Source organism: Arachis hypogaea, chromosome 20 (genome assembly GCF_003086295.3).
Source record: "Arachis hypogaea cultivar Tifrunner chromosome 20, arahy.Tifrunner.gnm2.J5K5, whole genome shotgun sequence".
Lineage (NCBI taxonomy): Eukaryota > Viridiplantae > Streptophyta > Magnoliopsida > Fabales > Fabaceae > Arachis > Arachis hypogaea.
Genome location: NC_092055.1, coordinates 9,753,023 through 9,778,473, shown reverse-complemented (window position 1 = coordinate 9,778,473; position 25,451 = coordinate 9,753,023). Strand labels below are relative to the sequence as shown.

The window sequence follows — 25,451 nt, the reverse complement described above, 5'->3', positions numbered from 1 at the left end:
AGTACACAGGATGCTGCCCGACCTCATCTTCCCGTATTAGAGCTGATGCTACAGCTTTGTTTGCTACGGACAAATATAGGACGAGTTCTTCCCCAACTAAAGGTCGGGTCAGGATTGGAGGTTGGCTTAAAAACCTTTTGAACTCCTGGAATGCTTCTTCGCACTCTGGAGTCCATTCGAACTGGCATCCTTTTCTTAGTAGAGAGAACAGTGGAAGGGATCTTAATGCTGATCCTGCCAGAAATCTGGATAGGGCGGCAAGTCGGCCATTCAATTGTTGGACCTCTCTTAGGCAAGTTGGGCTTTTCATTTCTAGGATGGCTTTGCACTTATCGGGATTTGCTTCGATCCCCCTTTGCGTTAACATAAACCCTAGAAATTTTCCAGCCTCCACCGCGAAAGTGCATTTTGCGGAATTTAGCCTCATCCCATGTAACCTTATGGTGTTGAAAACTTGCGAGAGGTCTGTCAAGAGGCAGGTCTCTTCCTTGGTTTTCACCAGCATGTCGTCTATGTAGACTTCCATTAAGTTCCCGAGATGGGGAGCGAACACCTTATTCATCAGCCTTTGGTATGTGGCCCCAGCATCTTTTTAATCCAAAAGGCATGACCACGTAGCAGTAGTTTGCTCTAGGTGTGATGAATGATGTTTTTTCTTGGTCCGCCTTGTACATTGGGATTTGGTTGTATCCCGAGTAAGCGTCCATAAACGACAAGTATTGATACCCCGAGCTGGAGTCTACTAGAGTATCAATGCTTAGAAGTGGATATGGGTCTTTGGGACACGCCTTATTCAGGTCGGCGTAGTCAACGCACATCCTCCACTCGCCGTTTTGTTTTTTTACTAGTACTACGTTTGTTAGCCATGTCGGATACTTGACCTCCCTGATGAAGCCGGCTTCTAAGAGCGCTTGTACCTGCTCCTCCACCGCTTGAACTCGTTCCATACCGAGCTTGTGCCTTCGCTGCTGTACAGGTCGCGACCCAGGATATACTGAGAGCCTGTGGGACATGAGCTCGCGGTCTATCCTTGGCATGTCGGAGTCTTTCTAGGCAAAGAGGTCGGAATTATCTTGCAAGAGCTTTGTCAACCTCTGCTTTAGGTTTTCCTCTAGGTCGGCTCCTATGTTGGAATTTTTTCCTTCCTCCTCGCCGACCTGTATTTCTTCAGTTTTTTCCACCGGTTGCGGCCGCAACTCTTCTTTGGCTCTGGCTCCGCCGAGCTCTATGGTGTGAACTTCCTTGCCCTTCCCTCTCAAGTTCAGGCTTTTATTGTAGTATTTTCTTGCCAATTTCTGGTCTCCCCGTACTGTTGCTATCCTTGCATATGTTGGAAATTTCATGCAAAGGTGAGGGGTGGACACCACCGCTCTGAGCCGATTTAGGGTAGTTCTACCAATCAAGGCATTATATGCTAACCCGACGTCGATGACTATAAAGTCTATGCTCAGAATTTTGGATTTTTCCCCTTTCCAAAAATCGTGTGGAGGGGTTGGAATCCTAGTGGTTTTATTGGCGTGTCGCCTAACCCGTACAGGGTATCAGGGTAAGCTCTTAACTCCTTTTCGTCCAACCCTAGTTTGTCGAACGCGGGCTTGAAAAGGATGTCGGCTGAACTCCCCTGGTCTACTAGAGTTCTATGGAGATAGGCGTTTGCCAGGATCATGGTTATCACCACTAGATCATCGTGTCCAGAGACTACCCCCTGCCCATCCTCTTTGGTGAATGAGATAGCTGGGAGGTCAGGTGCTTCACTCCCGACCTGGTAAACTTGCTTTAGGTGTCTCTTGCGAGATGACTTGGTGAGTCCCCCTCCCGCAAATCCTCCCGAGATCATATGTATGTGTCTTTCTGGGGTTTGTGGTGGTGGGTCTCTTCTGTCCCCGTCATCTCATTTTCTTTTCCCATGATTGTCTAACCTTTCCATGAGATATCTGTCAAGTCGACCCTCCCTGGCCAACTTTTCTATCACATTTTTAAGGTCGTAGCAATCATTTGTTGAGTGACCATACATCTTATGGTACTCACAGTAATCGCTGCGGTTCCCTCCCTTTTTATTTTTGATGGGCCTAGGGGACGGTAGTCTTTCAGCATTGCAGATTTCTCTGTATATATCCACTATGGAAACTTTTAGAGGAGTATAAGAGTGATATCTCCTCGGTCTATCGAAGCCGACTTCCTCTTTTTTCTTGGGCTCCTTTTCCTTCTCTTTTGATGAGTGAGGGTGCCAGATCGCCAACTCGATTCTCGTAATCTGGCATTCTCCTCCATGTTGATGTATTTTTCGGCTCTCTCTTGTACATCGCTCAAGGAGGCGGGGTGCCTTTTTGATATGGACTAGGAGAAAGGACATTCTCTAAGTCTATTTACTAGTCCCATGATAACTGCCTCTGTGGGCAGGTCTTGAATCTCCAAGCACGCTTTATTGAACCTTTCCATGTAGTCGCGTAAAGGTTCTCCGACCTCCTGTTTTACTCCCAAGAGGCTTGGTGCGTGCTTTACTTTATCCTTCTAGAAGGAGAACCGCATTAAGAACTTCCGCGATAGGTCCTCGAAACTAGTGACCGATCTTGGAGGGAGGCTTTCGAACCACTTCATTGCTGCTTTTGACAAGGTGGTCGGGAAAGCTTTGCAACGAGTAGCATCAGAAGCATCAGCCAGATACATCCGACTTTTGAAGTTGCTTAGGTGATGCTTCGGGTCTGTGGTTCCATCATAGAGGTTCATATCAGGGCTTTTGAAGTTTCTCGGAACTTTTGCCCTCAATATGTGCTCACTGAACGGATCCTCTCCTCCCAAGGGCGACTCTTCACGGTCGCCACGGGAGTTCCGACTTCTAAGGGAGGATTCTAATTTCAAGAGTTTTTCCTCTAACTCTTTTCGTCGCTCTATCTCATTTCTTAGGTTCCTCTCCTCCTCTCGTTGTCTCTCTAATTCCTGTTCCAGCTGTTCCAAACGACCTTGGTGGCCGTGGACCAATCCCATTAGCTCGGCTGCATGGGGTGATCCTTCTTTTCCTGATTCGCGTACCTCCGAAGAGTTTACCTTGGGAATTTTTAACCCTGAGGTACCTTCTCTGTGCTGGTCGTTCGCTCCTTGGTGGAGGGTCATGTCCGCGTCATTATATCTGGTGTTCAGATTTTCTTGTTCTAAATCGGACACCGTATGACCATCCTCTGGTGAATTGTCCGCCATTACTGGTTGATCTCTCGGGTCCCGGCAACGGCGCCAATGTTACGATGGGTAACCGGAGATTAATGGGCTGAACTCGTTAGGTTGGCCCAATCGTTTGAGGAAGGAAGCCTCTGAGTGGATCTACGTCTTCGGGCCTCCGTCCGACTTGTAAGTGAGAGAGAATGGGGGGTGGTACCTGCAAAGACACTCCGATGCCTAAGTTAGCAAGGGTGTAAGCAGGTCTAGAGAGTATTGGGACTTAGTGATACCTGAGGGGTGTCAGTGTATTTATAGTGGTGAGCCAATAACCACCGTTGGAGTAGTTCCACCTTTTAAGGGGGATAACCGTCCCTTTATCTTAGGGAAGTTGGGATATGGCTCCTGGAAGTGGGTTGAGAGATTTTAGGGGCAGTTACTTATTTGAATCAGTGTTATCTGCCAGCTAATCTTCGTCCCCGACTTCTTTAGAGCAAGTCGTGGTAATAACCGACCTCTTGAGGGAAGGTCGGTGCAGAGTGTGGGTCAATCCTTTGGATTGGGCATCTTATTTGTTCCTGGGCCTTGGCGTTGGGTTAGGGTATGAACACCAATATTTAGGAGTGTAGATGCCTCGGACTGGCGCGGACTCGAAGCATTTTGGGACATGTTAGCTCAGACCCAAAGTAGCCCGAGTTTGACTTGGAAAGAGAGAATGAAACTTGGAAGGATACTTAAACCGGGATCGGCCCATAGTTTGGGTCACCTGAATCCTGCTTGGTAAGCATACACTTCTCGAAATTAGGACATGCATTCATGAAGCGCACAATTAAGATCGAAGGCAGCCAGTGAGACTGAGGCACAACCCTAAAGCCTGAACCCTGTCTTCTCTCCTCAGCACGTAGCCACTGAGCCACGCACCCTCGTCCCCTCACGCATGGCGGCAACAGCGCACCCTTTCCCTCTCAACCTTCTCTATGACTCTCACCAGCCACCGTCACCACTCATCAGCCTCAGAATCACCTTGGCCTGCGGAGAAGCTCCTCTATTCGACTGTTTCTCAGTGATGACTAACGACGACTCTCAGTGAAGTGCGACGTTGTTCTACTGCCCTCGATCGGCTTCTTCTTCTCTGCCACCATCAGTCACCCATTAGAAGCCACCATTTATGCTCTGTTAGTCCCGCTATCTCTGCTATGCTCTTTTTTTCAGTCGTCTTTTTCTCTTTTCTTACCTCTGTTCTCTAATTAGGGTTTTGATTATTGAAACTTCTGATTAGAAGTGTTGATTATAATTCTGATTTCTGATTACCAGTGATGGTAGTTTCTTTTTTTTTCTTAAAAAAAATTAATGATGGTATTTTGGTATTTTGATTCTTGTGCTGATTACCAAAAAAATAAACATTGTTGATTATTGTTGAATCTGATGTATTGCCGATTATAATCTAAATTAGAATCTGAAAATATCTGGTGCTGAATATACAAAAAATTAATTAGTTTTGATGGGTCAGCAGTTTTTTATCTGGTATAATTATGGTCCAAATATATATAGGTTTCATCGGATTTAGAGTCGGGCTAGAGTTTAAAAAATATATCCGGTATATATTTAGGGTTGGGTTTGGGCTAACGATGAACCAGGTTCTATTCGATCCATATACACCCCTACCAGTATTCTTGAATAAAAATGTTATTTATATATTAAAAGCAGTCATATTTATGTATAACTATATGTGTTGTTTATTTTTTTTTTGTATTTTAATATATATTTTATACTAGTGGAGTAGTAGTTAATTTTAGTATATGTGCTTGTTTGGACGCCATTATTTTGATAAAAAAAGATCTTTTTTCAATGAAAAAAGATCTTTTTTTATTTTTTAGCGTGTTTGGCAAATTTCGAATAATAAAAGTAAAAGCACTATAAAAATCAGAAAAATATTTTTTTGAGAAGCTATAATTTACATCTTTTTTTAAAAGATCTTTTTTCATTAAAAAAAGATGTTTTTCATGTAATAAATAAATAAAAAAGTACTTTTATATTGTTATATCCAAATATAATTAATAGATAAAAAAAATCTTTTTGCATGAGATACCCAAACATAAAGTTATTTTTACTTTTCCATAAGATCTTTTAAAAAAAATAACTCAAAAAAAGATTTTTTTTAGAAACTCAAACAAGCGCGTACTAATATGATTGATACTTGACATAGTAAATTAACATAAGTGATAAAATAGATAATAATTAAATTTTATTAAATTAAAATGAGTTTTCTTTTATTTATAAAAACCAATAACTCATAATTTGACTTGCGAAATTTTAACTATCACTGTTACTATTATGACGGATTTTTATTTTATTTTCCATCCTAATTTTTCTTTTAATTTCTTTCGTCTTTACCTAAAATTTGAATTCAATACCACAAGAAAAATGACAGAAAAGAAAATGACTTTTAAATAAAAGGCTTAAAGAAAAGAAAAGAAAAGAAAAGAAAAGAAGAAGAAGGAAAGAAGGCTTTCAGGGGAAGGAGAGAAGAAAAAAAAAAAGAAGAGAAAAAAAAAATGGAAAAATTAAAAGACAGATGACTGAAATGAGAAATGCTTCCCCAAATTCAAACACAGCGCAAAACCCTCCTATAGTTTTCATTTTCTCTCTCCTCAACTCGGTCCCACTCAGTGAACTCGCTCCATGACTCGTCGCCCGCGATCATCGTCTTCTTCCGCAGCTTCAAGCAGCAAATTCGATGTGTTCGAGTTCGGCGGAGATGACGAGCACGTCGAGAATGCTTCTAGCCGCATCCTCAGCAAGTTCTCGAACCCTAGAGACACTCGTTCTCGCGATCGCACTTCCCCCCTTACCAAATACAATTTCCTCCAAGCCTGTGAGTCTCACTCACTCTTCCTCGTTTCACTGTCCAGTGTTATTCTTAACCTTCTTGTTATGTGATTTCCGGTTCCATGCAGTTGCGCGTGGTTCCAAATTTCCGCCATCCAGAGACGTCGCCGTTGATCCCATTGTGTTGTCTGAATCCGACGATGAAGCCAAATGCTCCACGGAGAAGCCTCGCTTCAAGCCGTTACAGGAGGTTGATGATGATGGTGATGATGATCGACGCACGTGCGCTAATTCGTGTTCAAGTGACGTGGCGCTGCGAGACTCTGCAGATGATGAAGTTATCCCTGGCTTTGCTAGCGTTGTGGATTGCTGCACTGACTCGAAAGTAATCACTTAAATTGTTCGTATCCCTTTTCATGAGAATCGTTTATGTGTGTTTTGTGATGGTTTATTTGATCGTGTTTCAGAATCATTCACTTGGCGTCAATTTAGAGGAGGATGATGATGACGGCAGTCAAATAAGTTCTTCTTCTTCAAGTGGAAATTCTTCAGAAGATGAGGGTAACTTTTGCTTTCTTAGGGTCACTGGTTGTCGCAATTTTGGTTCTGGTTTGCTCCGTTTTCTGATTATTTGACTTTATTCTTGTGATTTCAGTTTCCTTAGAGGACAAGGTAGTGGGGTATGGTGCTGCCGATTGTGAAATTGTAAGTGTGTTCTTCACTTGTGTAATTGATTGCTTCATTAATCAAAATGTCAGGTTCAGAAGGAGAAATAAAGATTAAAATTTGCTCTCATTTCTTCACCTCTCTTCCTTTAGAGGATAAAAATGAAACAATGGGAGTATGTTAGTAACTAGTAGTCTTAAGCCTTAAACAATAGGAGTTGGGAAAACAACACTTTAGTTTTCTAGAAGAATTGAAGGGTTAAAAAAAGGATATGGGATTGATGTTAGGAATGATATCGTTGGTCTTAATATTAATGGAAGTGAATTCTCTCAATTGCAAAATCCTCTGGACCTTGTCAAGTATGGATTATTACCCTTGAAGATAGTATTTCCTGAAATTATATTGAAAGCCAGAATCTCTTGGTTTTTACCCTTTAGGAGCGCTAACACTACAATACCTATGGTTAGCTTACTTATGCTAATTTAGCCAACTCAGACTTCCTGGCAAAAGTAATGTGTCCTGAACTGGAAATATTTTTTATTTAATTGTATCTGCTTCAAAGTGAAATATTATATGCTTAATCTTGTTCTTCATGGTATTTTATGTTGATTTCTTGTTTTTGTTTAGTGTTTGTTAGAATTAGGTATCTCGGGTTAATGGTTGCATTTTATGTGCAGGATGGCATCAAAGAGGTGGTTAATGTCTCTCCTGATTTTATTCTTTATGAAGATTTATACTCCACCGGTTCCCAGATAATATTCTCGAGTAGCTACATAAAACTTAGATGCTCTACAATCAATGGAACTGGGGGAACTTTTAAAATGGAGTGGGCAACAGAGGATATTATGAAAATTGAATCATGTTGGGTTGGAAAGGTAAGTTACATACTTACATTGATTATTTTTCGCTTAATCTCTGGCAAATTGATCATGTTGTATTCTGTGTAGGTTGAAACAGTCATGATCAAGCTTCTCCTTAAATCGAAAAATTCTAGTGAAGCTGGAAACACAGATCAAAATCCAGGTATCACTATTTTGTAATCAGTTATTTGGCTATTATTTGCAATAATGTCAACAAAAAATTGATGAACAGTATTTTCTGTATTCTTTAGTGAATATTGCTTTTTCTTAGGTTAAATCTTTGCTGATCTAACCTTTAAGCAAGTTATTAGATGATTTGGTCTTTCAGAAGTTTGTTATCTTTGAAGGTTTGGATTTTTTAGTGAATTTAGCCTTTGGTTCCAGGTTTTTCAAGGCCATAGTGCACACAGATGTTTCTTGGATACAAGCTTTTAGAGGTTAAATTCCTTGAGGTTGGATGATATTGTCGTCCAAAAATAGTCTACCCAGTTTTTGTTTTAAACTCCATCTTTTAAAAATGGCTGTAGTAGCTTGCTCCTACCAACCATATCATGGGGTGGTTTGACGCACTTGTCATTTAAAGTAATTTTTACGAGAAGGCGGGAAAACAAATAATGAGGACATGGGAGGGGAAGAAGCCACATGGAAAAAACAAATTGTATAATGTTTCACATTACACATGTACCACAACCCTCAAGAAATCCATGAAGAGAAACAAGAGATAGATCTGTTTTATTTGGTTATGTAAGCCATAAAGCATCCTTATTTGAAAAGAATATGTAACTTTACTGAGGATGTTTACTCCATATATCTCTTTGACTTAATGACTTCAAAACCTTAAGCTGCTAATTGCAATTGCCTTGGTGACTAATGAGCAAAATATATGACCAGTCTCAGTGGATGCTTATTGTATTTGATGTTTTATTTTCTACTAGAACCTTTCATATTCAGGAAAAGAAAATTGATGGAATATTTGCTGATTTTAGGGAGTTTTTTGACATAATTATCTTTTAATAATGCAGACAGTCATACCTATATATATTATTCTTAACGTCCATGATCTTCCCTACAATTCATGCAGGGGTCAAACTGTTGAAATTTGCTGTTTATGATCCATCTTGGGCCAAGATAGAACAGTCTATCAAATTACTAGATACAAGATATATGGATTTATGGAGTACTACTTTTGAGTAAGTTTGTTGCGTTACCCTTGAGGAGAAGTTTGCTGTTCATTAGTGCAGTGTTGTTTGCTTTTACAGTCCTATCTATATATTTGTCTGGATAGAAGAAAGTATGCAAATTCTCCTGTTATCTCTAACGAAGGAAATGAAAATAAAATCTGCAAGTGTTGCTACATCATACTTTCTTCCCGTACCAATGTATGATTAAACAGGACAGTCATTTTCAAGTGAGGTGGATTTCATGGATTTTCATGCATGTCTCTTTCATGTGTCTCATACCATGGAGTTCTAATTTTTTGCCATGACAAGATGAATTTAGTTTTAGCTTTAGTTTTTTCTGTGTTTATGTTCTGACACCCCCCCCTCCCCTTCTTAACCTCCCCAACACACACACACACACATTCTTCTTTGAAAAATTTTATTATTTTTGTTTGTTTTGCCTTTGATACACAAGTTTGTATTATATTTTGTTTCCATGCAGCAATGATATAGATAACAATGAAAATACTTCATTGGGGCAGGATAGCTTTTTCCCCCAGAAGCATTATTTTCCCAAGTAAGTCAAATAGACATTTGCCCTACATCTTGTGATTTCAGTTGACGTATGCTTGATAGTATTTGAGTCTCTTCATTCACGTCTAAAGAGTTCAATCCTTGTTGCCATGTGCATGACCCCAATGGCTAATTATTTCCTTGAATGGGATTTGAGAGATATAGGCATATGGCTATTATGGAGCATGCATTAATTGTTAATCACTTTTAGGTTGCGTTCTAAGCCTGATTTAGCATATCACTACATGAAGCATGGTCTGAGATTTAAAATCTTGACTTGCATTTATTTTTGTTTGCTTTTTTCGGCAATGGTGATGATGATTTTTTAGAGCAATGACTTGACTTTTACTGTAATATCACTGCAGTTTTGAAGAGGCTTTTGATGAAGTTATTTTTCCAAAGGGGGAACCTGATGCTGTTTCTATTAGTAAGAGAGATGTCGAGCTTTTACAGCCAGAGACATTCATTAATGATACTATCATTGACTTTTATATTAAGTAAGCATGATAACAGATATTGTAACTGTTGCTATAATTTTAATGACTATGTACTGCTTGTATTATTCAGAAATTGGTTTTCTCCCCCTCTCTCTGTCATTTGTACATGCATATGTGTTATCTCTGTATCTCATAGGTTACCCAGGGAAGTAAGGAGGCCAAATCTTTGTAAGAGTGAGCAATATGTATGCCCATGTTGTAATTCTTACACCTTCAATAATAGATTTTCAGACAAGCAAAGTTTGGTTTGATAGGTTAAGACATTTGGCCTCTATTTCATGTGAAACTCATGTATAGTGACTCCTCTGTTTTACCACCTTCAATAATGATTTTTACATCTTATTATGAACAGTATTTCATCATAATTACCTGATGAACTGGCATTTGTTTAATATTCTTTAGGTATTTGAAAAATAAAATGCCTCCCGATGAACAAGACAGGTTTCACTTTTTCAATAGCTTCTTCTTTCGGAAGCTTGCTGATTTAGACAGAGATCCATCAAGTGCTTGTGATGGTAAAGCAGCATTTCAACGCGTTCGCAAATGGACAAGGAAACTGAACCTTTTTGAGAAGGATTATATCTTTATTCCTGTTAACTACAGGTGAGAGGCTTATAGATGTGCCTTGCTTGCCCTTTTGGAATTTGCTGCATCCTTATAAGAATTACTCGTGTCTTGATGACAGTCTTCACTGGAGTTTGATTGTCATTTGTCATCCTGGTGAAGTGATAAGCTTCAAAGGCAAGATATCTTATCTTTGAGTGTTTGTTCTTTGTTTTCTTTGGATATCATTCATTTTATTTACTTTCTTGCAGATGAAGATATAAAAGAATCTTCCAAAGTACCTTGTATTTTGCACATGGATTCCCTGAAAGGAAGTCATAAGGGTCTGAAGAATGTTTTCCAAAGGTAACATGTTGAGAACGGAATCAATGTATACTTCTGTTTTCTAATTTTTGGCTGCTTTCTGAAGTTGCTTTTAAAATTTTTCAAATTTCCGGTAGAAATCAATATATTGGGGGATGTGGTCAAGGAATGGATGCTCTTTTTTTTGGGATAAATCATGTAATGGACCCTTAAATATCAGTGAAAAATATACTTTTATGGAAATCAGACTGATCTAGAAATTAGGATAGCTTCAAGGTGAGTTACACCTTGGTATAAATCATTTCCAGTATATTTACACCAACTGTATGACAAAATTGTGGAAGACCTATCTAAGAGAAATTTCCATTAGTGGAAAGGAAACTAAATCAGTTCCAATTTTATTTTATTTCATTTCACAGAAGGAGAAAAAAATGCAGAAGTGGGGTCTGTATCAAACAATCACCAAATAGATTTAGTTGAAAGGAAATCAAGTGAAAACTTGCATAGTAGATATCTCATTCTTCTATTGCAGCCTAAATCCCTAATTCTGGCAGTGTTTTATTTGTTGTGTAATGGCAGTTACCTTGGTGAAGAATGGAAAGAAAGGCACCATGATGTGGAGGATGAAGTTTTCTCAAAATTTTTGCAGATGCGATTTGTCTCACTAGAGGTATTCTCTCTTCCTATCACTTGTATATGGAGTACAATGCAGCTCCAGTTTGACTTATGTTTTTCTTTTCAATTTAATTTCAGTTGCCTCAGCAGGAAAATTGTTATGACTGTGGTATCTTTCTCCTCCATTATGTGGAATGTTTTCTCTCAGAGGCTCCGGTCAACTTCAACCCATTTAAGACTACAAAGATCTCCAACTTTGTGAGTTACTTCCCATTTATGAGTTGCTAATTTTTAATGGTTTGGACATTCTGACTTGTACTCAGTTAAATTCTGCTTTCCATTTTCAGTTGACGAGTAATTGGTTCCCTCCAATGGAGGCATCTCTGAAACGATCTTATATACATAATTTGATTCATGATATTTTTTATGATAATTTGTTGAAATCGCCTCCTGATGATTGCCTTGACAAAGCTCTGCCTGAAGTTCCTGGCATTGCCGACCACAAAGAAGCAGGTTCCCCCCTGGGGAACTGTTGTCTACCTATTTGGCATGCAAGAAGTCCTTCAGTTTCCCGTCCCGGACCTGTGACTGAGATTCAGTCCCCAGAACCTGGACTTGGACTTGCTTTCGAGGACTCACGAGGGCGAGTTCTGAATTCAAATTTTCCTAGTTGTCTGCAGATGTCACCTTGTCGGGGAGGCTTCTTGTCACCAATAGAGGTAAAATATTATTTTTTGCTGAGTTGATTACAGCAATTATTTTATAGGCCAAATCTGTGGGCCTGCCTTAAATGCATATCTGGGATCTTGGTCTTGTTTAATATTTCTATATGCTTTCACATCGAGAAAAGCAAGTGGATAACTGGAAATCAAACTGCATCCTACAAGTATCTCACATTTCTTCTAATCAGTCTCGAAAATAGTGTCAGGAAACAAAAATTGCATTTTGTGTTACAAAGCTCTTAACTTTAGGAATTGCATTTATATGAAGATTTATATGAAGCTGTAGATGTTCATTAAATACCTTGATCATTTCCATACTGATAAATCCTTGAATTGTGTTATTCGCATAAAGAATTCAACAATACTTTTCAAAGCATCCTTCTGTAGAAAGTTGCTATTGGATTGGTTAGTCCAACTGCCTAGCATGAAACTGAAGAAAATAAAATACTAAATTAGGTGATAAAGAATTATAGATATAAAATAATCTGCTTGGGGTGGTAAAGTTATGAGGAAATCAATAAGCCACTTAAAGCAACTAGTGATGAGGCTTTCCTGTGTCACGTTTCTGGGCCTAATAAAGAACGTCACATGTCTTTCCTTGATGCAGGAAACTGGAGAATCTGTGGAGGAAACTACTACATTAGACGGAGAAGATTCTGTGGCTGCCATATTGACACCTGATCTCCCATCCACGTCATACATCAGCAAAGATAATAAAGTACTAGGAACAACATTGCAGGGGCTCTCTGTGGATTTGATGGAAGATGTTGGAGGTCATACATCTCATGCATTCTGCTGTAACACATTGGAGACGGGATCGTATGAAGACCAGCCTCGGAGGGAAATTGAAGGGCATAATGTTCCATGCAACACCGATGCAATCGAGTACTTATCAACCTCTAGTGAGGAAATGGAAGATCTTTTTGTCCAGGATTCTCAAGAAGAAAATGAAGGGGATGATGCCAATGAGAGAGTGAAATATTGTACAAAATTACGGGGGAATATGAATTCAGTAATTCGTCAAATTTTACTTCCAGGGAAGAGAACGAGTCTTGCAGATGATACTCTGGGTAGTGAAAAATTGGTGCTTGACGCTGATTCCGATGAACAAGATGCCAAAAGGCAGAAGGTAGTCATGAATGTGCGTGATCAAAGACGAAGGTTCACAAGAAGCATGTCAAAAAAAGCACGTGTGATATCCTGTGAATAGTGATAGTAGCATCAGGATGGTTATGGGCAAGCATTCATATTTGAAAGCAGTAGAGAAATGGGGTAGAGCTTTTGTCGTATATAAATTACATTATGGAAAAGTAAGTTTATTTCCATAAACTCCCCCAGGTCGCCTCATGTTTTCGTGCAGGTTGCTTCTCTATTTTGGGAGGGTTAGCTTTGAGTCTGTGACAGTCCAGCCACTCAGAAGAAACTGTAAATAATAGTAGTATTGTTGTTTTTGGGTGACTAATAATAGTATTCTATGTGTAAATATCGATCTCCTTATATAGAACATAAAAATAACTTTGGGCAAGTCTTGATTTAAGGCTAAGTAATTAGAGTTTCAAGTGTTCTGATATATTTTTTTTTGAACAAGCGAGCTTAATACAATAAAGGGGAACGATAGAGTTTTAAACAAAGTCGGAAACACTAATATCCAACTAAATAAAATCTGAAAACAAACCTTAGTGTTATCTCCGACATTGTCATCAATAACAAAAGAGATCCAAAATACACCATTTTTTATAATTGGTCAAAGATTTGTGAAATACCTTTTCTACTCTGGCCTTGTTATTATCAAAGATATGTCCGTTCCTCTCTAGCCAAACATTCCAAATAACTGCAAAGAAACATATGAACCATTTGTTTTGTTCATCTTTCCTGTTGACGACTCCTGTCCAATTCTCAAACTGTTCTTTCAGTGAACTCGGAATAGACCAGAGTCTTTCAAAGTCGGATAGCCATTTACACTACACCTGCAAAGTAAACTCACAACCAAGAAACAAGTGGAAGATATGTTCAATATCTTTTTTACACAATACACACGTTATCACCGTGGCTAATAATTCCTAACCTATGCAATCTTTCTTTGGTATTTACCCTTCCTATCAAAACAAACCAGACAAATAACTCCACCCGTGGCGGAACCAAACCTTTTCATAATGTTTTGGTAAAACTATAGCTGGTAATATCCTCCGGAAGTGTTTCTAACTGCATCACCTGCACAAAAGAGTTAGTTGAAAAAATATCTTCTTTGTCAAAGTTCCATATAACTCTATCTTGCGTATCACATGCTATCTTTACAGGTCTTAAAGTCTCATGCAATTGATCGACTAATTCCAACTCCTATTGGAATAAATTCTGTCTCCACTGGAAGTTCAAAATCCACTCTAACTCGTCCCAAAACCCACAATCCTTTATGACAGATCCTCTTTGGTTTGAAATAGAGAAAAGCCTTGGAAAACTCATCTTTAGCGAACCACTTTGTAGCCAAATATCTTCCTAGAACCGGGTCCTCCTTCTATCGCCCACCTCCATAGACAACCCAGCAATCATTTTATCTCTCACATTACGATCTTTGAACTGCAACTGACATATATCCTTCCATGGAATAGCATCACATTGGGGTTCAAGTTATGACAAGACCATACAACCTTCTTCCATAATGGACACTCCTCTTTTGAGAAACGCCACCACCACTTGAAGAGGAGGGCTGTGTTCCTAACCACGGCATCACCCACCCCTAATCCACCTAACTTTTTAGGAGCCTGATCACTTCCCATTTAACCAATGCCAAACCATTCCTACCTTCCTCCTTGCTCCATAGAAATTTTCTTTGCAACGAAATCAACTGTTCTGCCACTGCCTTTGCCATCTTATACAGGCTCAAATAGTATACCAGCAAGCTATTCAGTATAGATTTAATAAGGACTAACTTATCCGCTTTATTGAGTACTTTTGCCTTCCACAAGCTAAGCTTCTCCTCCACTTTATCAATTATCGGTCTCCAAGTGCTGACCCGCCTTGGGTTTGCTCCTAAAGAACTACCAAGATATCCGACTGAAAGGTTAGCCTCCTTATATCCCAATAAGCTGCACATACTGTAGGTCCACGGCTGTTCACAATTGATTGGGACCAAACTAGACTTATCGAAGTTGATACTTAACCCCGACATCACCTCAAAACACCTTAGAAACCTGGCATAGTTTCTGATGGTCTCATCCTTTGGTGGGCAGAACAATATAGTGTCATCTGCAAACTGGAGATGTGATAACTCTATATTATCCTTACCAACCAGCAAAGGTGAAATTCGTCTGTTTCTGATTGCCTCCCCTACTATCCCAAGCCACCTCTCTAACCTCCTCCATTGTCGGCCTTATCTCCAATGCTGCAAACTCTTCTTCATCAATCCGATTTACCAATCCATCCCTAAATCCCACAACCGGCGCTCTCTCCTGACGATACAAATCCTTATAGAACTCTCTGATAGCAATCTTGATCTGAGCTTGATTTCTTATCAACCTACCATTAATTACCAATGCATCAATTCTATTATTCCTCCTTCTTGTCGACGCCATGTTATGGAAGTATCTAGGGTTTTTATCCATATCCTTCGCATGCCTGGATCGCGACATTTGTTTTCAGTGTATTTCTTTTCTCATATACCACCGCTTGCAACAGTTTACCAGAGCCTTTCTTCTAGTCTCCATTGTACCATCATAAACTCCATTGCCAACCATCTCATCTAACTTCTTTATCTCCTTCTCAAAGCATTGAATTTTGTTGCCCATGTCACCAAAATTGTTTTTATGCCATCTCTCCAAAGGCAACATTAAAGCCTTCAGCTTCTCTGTGAACTGCAACTTGCCAAGATTCCTCCATTCCTCCCTAATCATTCTTAAGAAACCTTCATGTGTAAACCAAGAATCTAAGCTTCGGAAAGGTCGTGGACCACCTCTGAATTTGGAATCCTCAACTATAATCAGGCAGTGATCTGACAAAACCTCTCGGTCCACCTTTTAATCGAATTTTCGGAAACTCTTCAAGCCATTCTACACTCAATAGAACTCTATCAATACGACTGCAGGAGTGGCCTCTGAACCATGTAAATTTTTTATCATTCAACGGTAAGTCCTGAACTCTTTTGCTGACGCTGTTAACCTGTCCTGACATTTCCTCTCTTCAACCTGTATAACATCATTAAAGTCTCCCATGTAGCATATCGGACCTTGACATAACCCAGCTATAAAGTTCAGTTCTTTCCACACAGTCAGTTTCTCTATCCTAGTATGAGCACCATATACTAAACAGAACACACAATTGAACTCATTTTTTAAAAGCACTCCTTCAACACATAATCATCTCTCCCTTTTGTAACAATTATTCATTTTAAACAGTATGTCATCCCACATTAACAATAGTCCCTTGGATGTGCCTTCCGACCCTACAAACTCCCACCCTACAGCATCGCTCTCCCAAATACGTACTATATCAAACTTAGTTATAACTTGCATCTTAGTTTCAACCAAACCTAGCATATTCACTTTTTGTTTCTTTTTTAGTTCTTTCACCATACTCAATTTTTCTACACCCCATAACCCCCTAATATTCCAAGAGCTAAAAATTATTTTAAAATTTTTTTACACACCTTTTTGAAATTTTTGGGTCTGCATCTCCTTGCCTTTTCTTTCTGCTTCACTAATCTCCTCTTTTGAGCTAGTGCTTCATTCTGTTCATGAAGAATTACCATTATATCATCTTCATCGTTGTACTGCACGACTCCTGATTCAACGGCCAACTCCCACACGCCCTCCTATTTTCCAGCATCTGCTCCTCCCGTTCCAAAGCCTTTCCATCACTGTTTTTCAGAATTCCTACGCTAATGTCCACGACAAACCCAGTTCTGACACTGCCTCCATTAAGCACAGCACCATTCAAGGTTAAACAATCTTCAATAGCGTCTTCTCCATCTCTAACCAGACCAACTTGCAAGCCCGCAACATTTTTCCCAAGCACTAAACAACTCACCACCGCATCTTTGTCGAACTCACCGTCCATGGAGGAACGCAGCCCCGCCATCGCCGGCCTTGAGCGGTACCCAGGGGATGACACAGACTCCATAGCAGGGTGTCCCAGCGGTTGCAGCTCGCTCCCAGCATCCACCGCTGCAGGCCCGACGGCCCCCTCACCTCCACCAACCCATCTCTACTCACCGGCTTGAAGCTCTCCCATGCTGCGTCGAATAGTTGCGCCGTCCAAAAGAGAGATCTCCCCTTCAATCTGCTGTTGGACCGCGGTGCATAACCCAGGATGTGGAGCGGCTTCAACCCGGTCAACCCTTGCCCAACCCGGACTCACTAGCTCCCCTCCTCCAGCAGCATCAGCGTGCACTAGGCTTTCAATTAAGGAAATGAGGCCCAAACTCCCTCCTTTGCCACAATTGTTACAAAAATCATTATTGGGCCTACTAAGGAGCCTGTTTTTTGTTTCTTTTTTCTCCAAGAAAATCTTTTCTTCAGCCCATCAGTATCATAATCACAGCTAATTGTTTTTTCTTATTCAACATCATTAATAATCAAATCATTATATCCCATAAAATCATCACTTCCCTCTAAATCAGGATCAACCGTTTCCCTTGCTACACAAATTTGAATTGAATTGTAATTACTCAATCCATTCAAAATATTCTCTGGAATTACTACTCTACCCTTATCCGTTTCTTCCTCCCTTGGCACTGCCATCACCAATTCAACCACCGGATCCATGCTTTCCACCGACGCTATGGCGCTCAAACTACTTGCAACCCTCTCGCATGCTTTCAGGAGACAAGGATGACCTACCTCTTCAAGCTTGCACTCCACTCCATAACTCTCATGAACAACCTCTTTAACCAAGACATCGAATCCGCTAGCAACAGTTGTGACGTGAATCCACTTGTTAATGATGTCCATGAAACAAGTATCAATTTGCACCTGTCCTACACTGAATGAGAGGCATGATTCCGTGGCTTTGTCACACCCGATAACTTCTTCTCATTGGCTTCCTATTATTTTGAACGTCTCTGTTGACCACGTATGCAAAGGAACACCAAAGCACTCTAACCATACCCTTCGAGTTTCATTATGCTCCTCCTCATCCCATCTCCATACACTATGGAAAAATTGCAACTGGTTGTTCATTTTGAACGTGTAAACTTCTTCTGCACTCAAGACACTATCAAAAGTCAGGAGTGCTTTGTACGCTCCTAATTTTCATACTTGCACAACTTGAGGCAAATTCTTCCCAATCATGGACTTCAAAGAATTAAAGTCAATAGCCTTTGTTGTCCCGCCTATTAGACTCCTCTGTAATCATTCCAGATTTTCTTGTCACCGGAATTTTCATCGTCTTTGTCCACCCATTGCCATGTGGATCTTCTTTTTTTTTTTTCCATTCTTCCTCATCTCTTTCACATTCTTCTATGAAAACCTTCGGCTTTCCTCATGTTGAGGTTGAAACTTAACAATATACTGGACGTCACCCGCCTCATTATGTCTCTTCCTATTCTCCACTTCATTTGTACGTCGATACCTAACTTCTCCTACTGAAACAACCTTTGCTTGTAATCTCATTCTATTCATCTTCGTAATAGCCTTCATAGCGCCATTCTTCGTTGTATAATGGATGAATGTAAAAATATATATATTACTTTTTTTGTTTCGTGAGAGATAGATATCATTTATACATACAATCCAGTTGAACAAGTGGTACAACTCCCTCTTTGATATATTTTTAGAAAGATGATCTACAAAAATAGAAAAAAATTCGTTTTCCAAACGACATTACTCTTCTCGATTCCAAATCTTCGAATTTCTACTAAAATGCCTAGTTCTATCCCTCCCAGTATTTTTCACCTCTTCTCGCTCTCTCTCATAGTAACACTCTCAAACTAAAATAACATGATTAAATGTTCTATATTTTAATTTTTTTCTGTGATTTTTTTTGTTTCAACAAGCATTTAGAGGGGGATTTTTTTAGAGATGGAATATCAGTGGCAAGTGGTGTGTTTTTTTTATGGATGCTATTTTTTTTTTTGTTATGAAATCTCACCTTTGAATTTGAGAGATTATAAAATTAAAGGAATCTGTTTCTGAAATTGTTACACAAATTAAACTTTTTGTTTTGGGTTGAAATTTAGTAGAATACAATTTTAAGAATCAGATCTACATATTTAAAAAATAAAATAAAAACACCAACTCTCTACATTATTGTGACCATCCACATAAAGAAAAAACATATTAACTCTCTGTATTATTTAAAAACACCACCACAATCTCAATAATAAAAATAGGAAGAATGGACAAAAGTACACTTGAAAATTCACATGCTAAATATAATTATACTTTAATCATTTAATGAGTCACGTGTGCACGCTATTTATACACTCTGGCGGATACAGTATTTTTTGTGTTTTTTTTTTAAGGAAGAAGGAACAAAAATACACCTGAAAGTTTACACGTTGGACACAATTATACTTCAATCATTTAACGACACCACATGCCGATGGTCAAAAGAGTAAATGTATCCACCGAAATGTATAAATAGTGTGCATGCGTGACTCATTAGCGTGTGAACTTTCAAGTATACTTTTGTCCTTTTTTCCTAAATAAAAAGTTCGTAGTGGCCGTATAGTAGGGGTGGCAATGGGTAGGGTAGGGTAGGGTTTGGATCCAACCCTAACTCTACCCGCAAGTTGAGATTTTTATATAAACTCAACTCTACCCTACCCGCGGGTTGAGAATATCCTAACCCTAATCCTACCTGCTCTTAACCCGCGGGTACCCGATCCTACCCGCAGATTACAAAAAATATACAACATTATTATATAACTTGATGATAATTTAAAATAGAACTGATTTTTATGTAAAAAAAAATATTAAATTATCAATTAATGATTTTTTTTTAGTGGCTAAGGATCTTTTGCATTTAGTGAGAAGTTTTTGATTCAACATTCACTTAAAACATATTTTTATATAAGTATATAATATAAACATGGGAGTGGATCCTCTCCAATGAGAAAAAATTGGATGGTATCCAGTGTTCAATCTAACCATTTATTGCTCTTTCTCTCTTATTTATTTCTGGTCCCATTCATAAAATTAAAGGTGAAAGATTATACTGTATTATATCAATTGTTAAAAGAACTTGAGAAAATTCTTTTCCCACTTATATAGAGTGCGGGTTGGTTGGGTAAGGTTAAAGCTCAACCCGCATCTTACCCGACCCGCACGAGAACCCTACCCGTACCGTACTCTATTCACTGCGGATCGAGTTGGCAACCCTACCCGAGCGGGTGAGATCGAGTTGGATACCCGTGGATAGGGTACATGTTGCCACCCCTACTGTATAGGGAATATTTGTAGCTTCCGGTTGGCGGGGGAGAGAGAGAGAGATGGGGGATGTGGAGAAGGTGAAGGAGGAGGCTGTGCAGATATTGGGAGCGTCAGAGGTTTTACCTAAACTGGTGGTTTTCGATCTCGATTACACTCTCTGGCCTTTCTACTGGTACCTACCTACTCACTGCACCCACCCTTGTTATTTCTACCCTAACTCCCATCATTGATTGATTTTCATTTTCAGTGAGTGCCGGTCGAAGCGCGAGATGCCTTCTCTGTATCCTCATGCCACTGGCATCTTGCTCGCTCTCAAACAAAAAGGCATCCATCTTGCCATTGCTTCTAGATCCCCCACTCCTCACATCGCTTCTTCTTTCCTTAACAAACTCAACCTTAATTCCATCTTTGTTGCCCAGGTCCCTTCTCTCTCTTTCTCTCTCTTTTCCATTCATTACATGCGTCCTTCTATTCAATTCTTGTTATCTTCTTTTTTATTGTTCAGGAGATATTTTCAAGTTGGACACACAAAACAGATCATTTCCAGAAAATTCATTCCACAACTGGGGTTCCCTTCAACTCTATGCTCTTTTTTGATGATGAGAATAGGAACATCCAAGCGGTAATCAAATAAAAACCATGTTATTATTGTTTCTGAAAATTTTCCAGCTGAGTTGTAAGAGTGGTATGATTGGGATCATAGGTATCAAAGATGGGAGTGACAAGCGTCTTGGTTGGGAATGGGGTCAACCTTGGAGCACTAAGAGAAGGGCTTACAAGATTCTCTCAAAACTGGAATGCATCTCAGAAGAACAAGCAGAGATGGTTGGACAAGTACTCTAAGAAGCCAGATACTTCCAACAGTTCAAATCTCCCATAATTCATAAAACCCAAATATGTTGTATCAATCACTCCCAATCTAGGAAGTACTTTTAATGGTGAAATTTAGATTTTAGTATCTGCAAACAGAAATGTCCTATATTGTTGATGAAATAGAATAAACTGAAGTTGTGTGGATTGAACCCCCTCTATGAAAAAAGGGTGAAATATTTTCAACAGCGCAATTAAATTGATGAAAATGCAGGTGATTTGTGTTAGGTAACATTGGATGTAATGCAACTTATGCTTAAATTCTCAATAAAAATCGATGATTTCTTTAATATAATAAGTACAACAGAAGGTTTATCCATACATGCACAGCTTTCACCACTTAGCTGATATACTACATCTGGAAAATAATGAAACAGCTGAAAACATGTGAAATAATAAAAAGAAAATCATATGCAGCTCAGAACATGTGTTATAACTTGTGAGCTTCATGCGCCATAGCTACCTGACTACACCTATTGCATCTTTCAGCAAAAGAGTTTTGTTTTGCAGACCATTTGACTACATGTGCACTTGAAGCCAATATAGAACTAAACATGCAAAATGTGAAGAGGAAGTTAGTCCTTATGGCATGTCTTAAGCAAGAAAACAAGTTACTTTTCTGGTTACACATGCCAACTGTTAACCTCTCTCAGTGGCGATCGTCCATCTAAATTTTCTTCAACTCTTTTAGTTCTGAGAGGAAAATGAAAACCATTTGCTTTATCAGAATCGTGCAGCTTGTCGCACAGTACCGAGTCCATGCCTGTTTCATTTTCATCTATGGAGGTGCTCAGTATATTTCCCAACTTCTCCATCAAGTGCATATCCTCACTAGACATCTCTCCAATCCTATCACAGACATCTTCAATATATAGCAACATACTGTCCCTTTCTGTTGTTAATTTCATGATTTCTTGGAGCAAATTTTCTCTCTCAAACTTGAGCTTTGTAATTATACCTTCCATGCTGTGCTGTTTATCAGACAATCTTTCAGTTTCCAACTTCATGACTTCAAGAGACGCTTGAAGCTGCTTTGAATCTTGCTTTAAACATAAGAATGATTGTTCAGTGCGCACAGAGTTCTCGAGCAAATTGGTCATTTCCAACTCTGATTTTACTATTTTCATGTTCTTCTCTTCAATTTCCTGTTTTGCCAGGGATTCTGCTTCCTTTAAGGCCTCATGAAGCACACTGACCTCAACCGAATTTTCCACCTGTTCCAAGAAAGCCAAGCACGCTGCACTTAACAAATCTTGCTCCATTGCTGAAGCTAGTTCCTGAAAGTGGTTGATAGTTTGATCCTTCTTGGCTATAATGTTCAAAAGTATCTTTTTCTCTTGCTCTAGGGCATTTTCAGCAGCTAGTTGTGCAACAATTGCATCTTCTATTTCTTTTCTCAATGATTCTTGCTTCAAGCAAGCAAAGGCTATATCTTTTTGAAGATTATTTATGCAACAATCTCTCTCTTCTGAAATTTGGACTAGTTCCTTCTTCTCTTGCTTACATCTTTCTGCTTCCTCCGTTATCTCTGCATATTGCTTTTCCAATAAAGCTATCTGTTGCTGAAGATCTTCAGTTTTCCTCTCCTGATCCTTGACAATGCGGATAAGGTTTCCATTTTCATGCTTAAGGAGTTCTTCATTCTCAGCTTGTGAAAGAAGGGAAGCTTCCATCTTTTCACAAGTTGCCTGAATTTCTTTGAAAGAAATGTCAAGGGCTTCGGCAGTTGACTTCCAATTCTGTAATTCACAATCTAATCGGGAGATCTCATCATTTTTATTGGCCACTTCAAGTTTCAGCATTTCTAGAGCCTCAAATGCAACACCCTTTTCATATTTTAGGGTGTTTTCCACCTGCAAGAGTTGCTCTTTCAAAACAAGCTGGCCTTCAGATGATTCGTCTAGCATTTTCTTCAGTCGTTCAAGCTCTTCCTCCAACACTAAACATTCTCTTGCCATAGCCTTCTGTGAATCATCTTTCAATCTCATATGCTCTGTACTGAGACAAAGCAAATCTTCATTCTCACTGATACAAACTGCTTTATCAGTTTCTGTCAAAAATGATTTTGAGTCAGCCTCTGCAAGTTGTGATTTAAAGATCAAGAGTTCCATATGTTTCTCTTCAATTGCACAAAAACACTTCTCAAGTTCTGTTTGAAGCTCCCTTATTTCTTGTTCTTTGGTGTTCAGTGTAGACTTGAAAGTACTGATATCTGCTTCCATCTTTTCCGCTTGACAACTCCATTCTGATTCCTTAGACTTGAGCATCAAGGAACAGTTTTTATGCACCTCTTCCAACTTTTTGAGCTTGTTGCGGAGCTTAGATACCAAAGAATTTGCACCAGCATTATGGATTTGAGCTTCTCTAAGTTCTTTGAGTAATTCTCCCAGTTCCTTATTATCTTGTTCAAGGCGAACAATTTTATGTTCCATTTCCCTCACCAGCATCTCCTTGTCCCCTAATGAACTTCTGAGCTGCACTATCTCTTCATTTCTCAGTATGTTCAATTGTTGTATCTCTGACTTTTTCTCTTCACACTGGGTAAAAACATTCTCGAAGTGAGACTTGAATTCGGAAATTTCAGCCTCCAGGAGTTTCCTCTTGCTTTCTTCGCGAGCTAATGCATGATTGCACATCTCTAAACGGGATTGGAGCCCCTCAGCAATTCTTGTTTGAGAATCCAAACTAATCTGCAAGGAAGATAACTGATCAAGCAGTAGAGCTCTCTCCTTCTCCCACTCTTCTCTGCTTGATTGGAACTGAACTCGCAGCTGTTCGTGTGCTTCTTCGAGGTGTTTGAACTGTTCATTCCTCCACTTAATTTTGTCATGTGTGCTTATATTTTCTTCCTCCAATTGCAGAATCACGTCATCTCTCCTCCTCAAAATTTTAGCTTCTCTAGCCTTCTCTTCTGCCTCCAAACACTTCTTCTCTGTAGCCGAAAGAAGTGTCTTGAGGCCCGAGATTTCCTTACTGCTGGCACAAGCATTATGTTCCAGAAAAGTGTTTCTAGCATTTACTTCATCTAAATCCAAAACCAGCTTTCTGTTATTTTCTTCCAATTGCACCATTCTCTCATTACAATCAGCTTGGATCTTCTTATTCTCTGCACTCAAATACATAATATGTGTTTCTTTCTCGCGCAAACTAGACTTGAGATCTTCTTGAATCTTCTTCAGTTCAAATATCTCCTCGGAATTAAGAACGAGTCGGCTAGCCTGTTTCTCACCCTGCTGCTTAGCTTCTTGAAGTTTACGAGAAGCTTCAAAGCAATCTTTCTTTAAACTCTCAACCAGCTGTGTTTTGATTCGGCATTCTTCCTTAAGCTTCCCCACCTGTTCTTTTGCTTCCTCTAACTCTCTCTGGACACCATCCATTTTCTTATCTTCCCTGATACAGTTAAACATTCAAACCTGGGAATTTCACAACAGCTTCATAGATAGGATAGGAAGATAGTAATAGATCTACAAGCTACAGAATCACGTGCAGCACTATTTGCATTACTTATGAGGTAGTTATTATTATAAGAGTCAGAAACTTTATAAACTACTACGCTACTTGCACACCAAAATCAACCACCAGCGTTGGCTACCAGTGTTTTTACATGTTGGAATATAAATACACATTAAAAATAAATTAAATCACACATATATTTATACACAAATATATTGGTAGCTGATTTTAGTGTGAAAATAACATTTTTGCTTTACGAAACATGATATTTGTATGAAATTTGAACAACATCGTTTGTATACCAACATATGAAACAGACACGGAGAAAACAAAACAAAACGACTAGAATTTTGGTTGGAGAGGTTACCTTAGCTTAAATTTATTATTGAGAAAGAGCGAAGGGATTCTGTGGAGTTAATGGAACTGAAACTCACTGAGTTAAAATGCTGGATCTCAATCTGAAGCTGATGAATGAAGATCTCTCACTTTGAAGTCACAGAGCGCGCACCAACGCTGCGTTATTTAATTTTTGAATCTCGCTCTGTATCTAGTATCTACCCATTCCGGGCCAAGCCCACCTAATATAGATAGATTGGGCTATCGGGCTTTTGGTTTCTTCTGGTTTTGGACTTTGCGTACAACTGACTTCAGCCCAAATAAATGAAAGTTCAAATTGACTGTTACCCAAAAACGAACACATTTCAATTGAATTATAAAAAAAAAAAAATCATTTATTTTCTGTCACAAAAATATTTTATTTATTAATGTACATAGTAATCTAATATTTTATTAATTAAACATGAAAAATATTATAATTTTTCTAAAC

General features: G+C 39.1%; 3 protein-coding genes across 4 annotated transcripts; 2 read left to right on the top strand and 1 right to left on the bottom strand.

Moving 5' to 3' along the window:
- The first annotated feature begins 5,622 nt into the window (after positions 1–5,622).
- Positions 5,623–13,464, top strand: LOC112782991 (probable ubiquitin-like-specific protease 2A). 2 transcript variants are annotated; one of them, XR_011879150.1, is made up of 16 exons: positions 5,623–6,025; positions 6,108–6,364; positions 6,447–6,540; positions 6,635–6,684; positions 7,323–7,520; positions 7,593–7,668; positions 8,587–8,695; positions 9,168–9,242; positions 9,604–9,735; positions 10,138–10,338; positions 10,421–10,476; positions 10,551–10,644; positions 11,182–11,272; positions 11,356–11,475; positions 11,689–11,936; positions 12,547–13,464. XR_011879150.1 is itself a non-coding variant. In XM_025825700.3 (16 exons), the coding sequence occupies exons 1-16, from the start codon at positions 5,833–5,835 to the stop codon at positions 13,147–13,149; spliced, it is 2,721 nt and encodes a 906-aa protein (XP_025681485.1). In that variant the 5' UTR covers positions 5,623–5,832; the 3' UTR covers positions 13,150–13,464. The 2 variants fall into 2 exon arrangements, 1 of the variants encoding a protein (XP_025681485.1); XM_025825700.3 differs by having other exon boundaries at positions 11,565–11,936.
- A 6,692-nt stretch (positions 13,465–20,156) lies between these two features.
- Positions 20,157–21,319, top strand: LOC112783707 (uncharacterized). The gene is made up of 4 exons (XM_025826751.3): positions 20,157–20,474; positions 20,550–20,721; positions 20,808–20,924; positions 21,006–21,319. The coding sequence occupies exons 1-4, from the start codon at positions 20,362–20,364 to the stop codon at positions 21,180–21,182; spliced, it is 579 nt and encodes a 192-aa protein (XP_025682536.1). The 5' UTR covers positions 20,157–20,361; the 3' UTR covers positions 21,183–21,319.
- A 114-nt stretch (positions 21,320–21,433) lies between these two features.
- Positions 21,434–25,145, bottom strand: LOC112783705 (uncharacterized protein At4g38062-like). Its single transcript, XM_025826750.3, has 2 exons — positions 24,993–25,145; positions 21,434–24,562 (listed from the first exon to the last, which is right to left on the bottom strand). Exon 2 carries the CDS (start codon positions 24,547–24,549, stop codon positions 21,796–21,798), a length of 2,754 nt encoding a protein of 917 aa, XP_025682535.1. The 5' UTR covers positions 24,550–24,562; positions 24,993–25,145; the 3' UTR covers positions 21,434–21,795.
- Between the last annotated feature and the right edge of the window lie 306 nt (positions 25,146–25,451).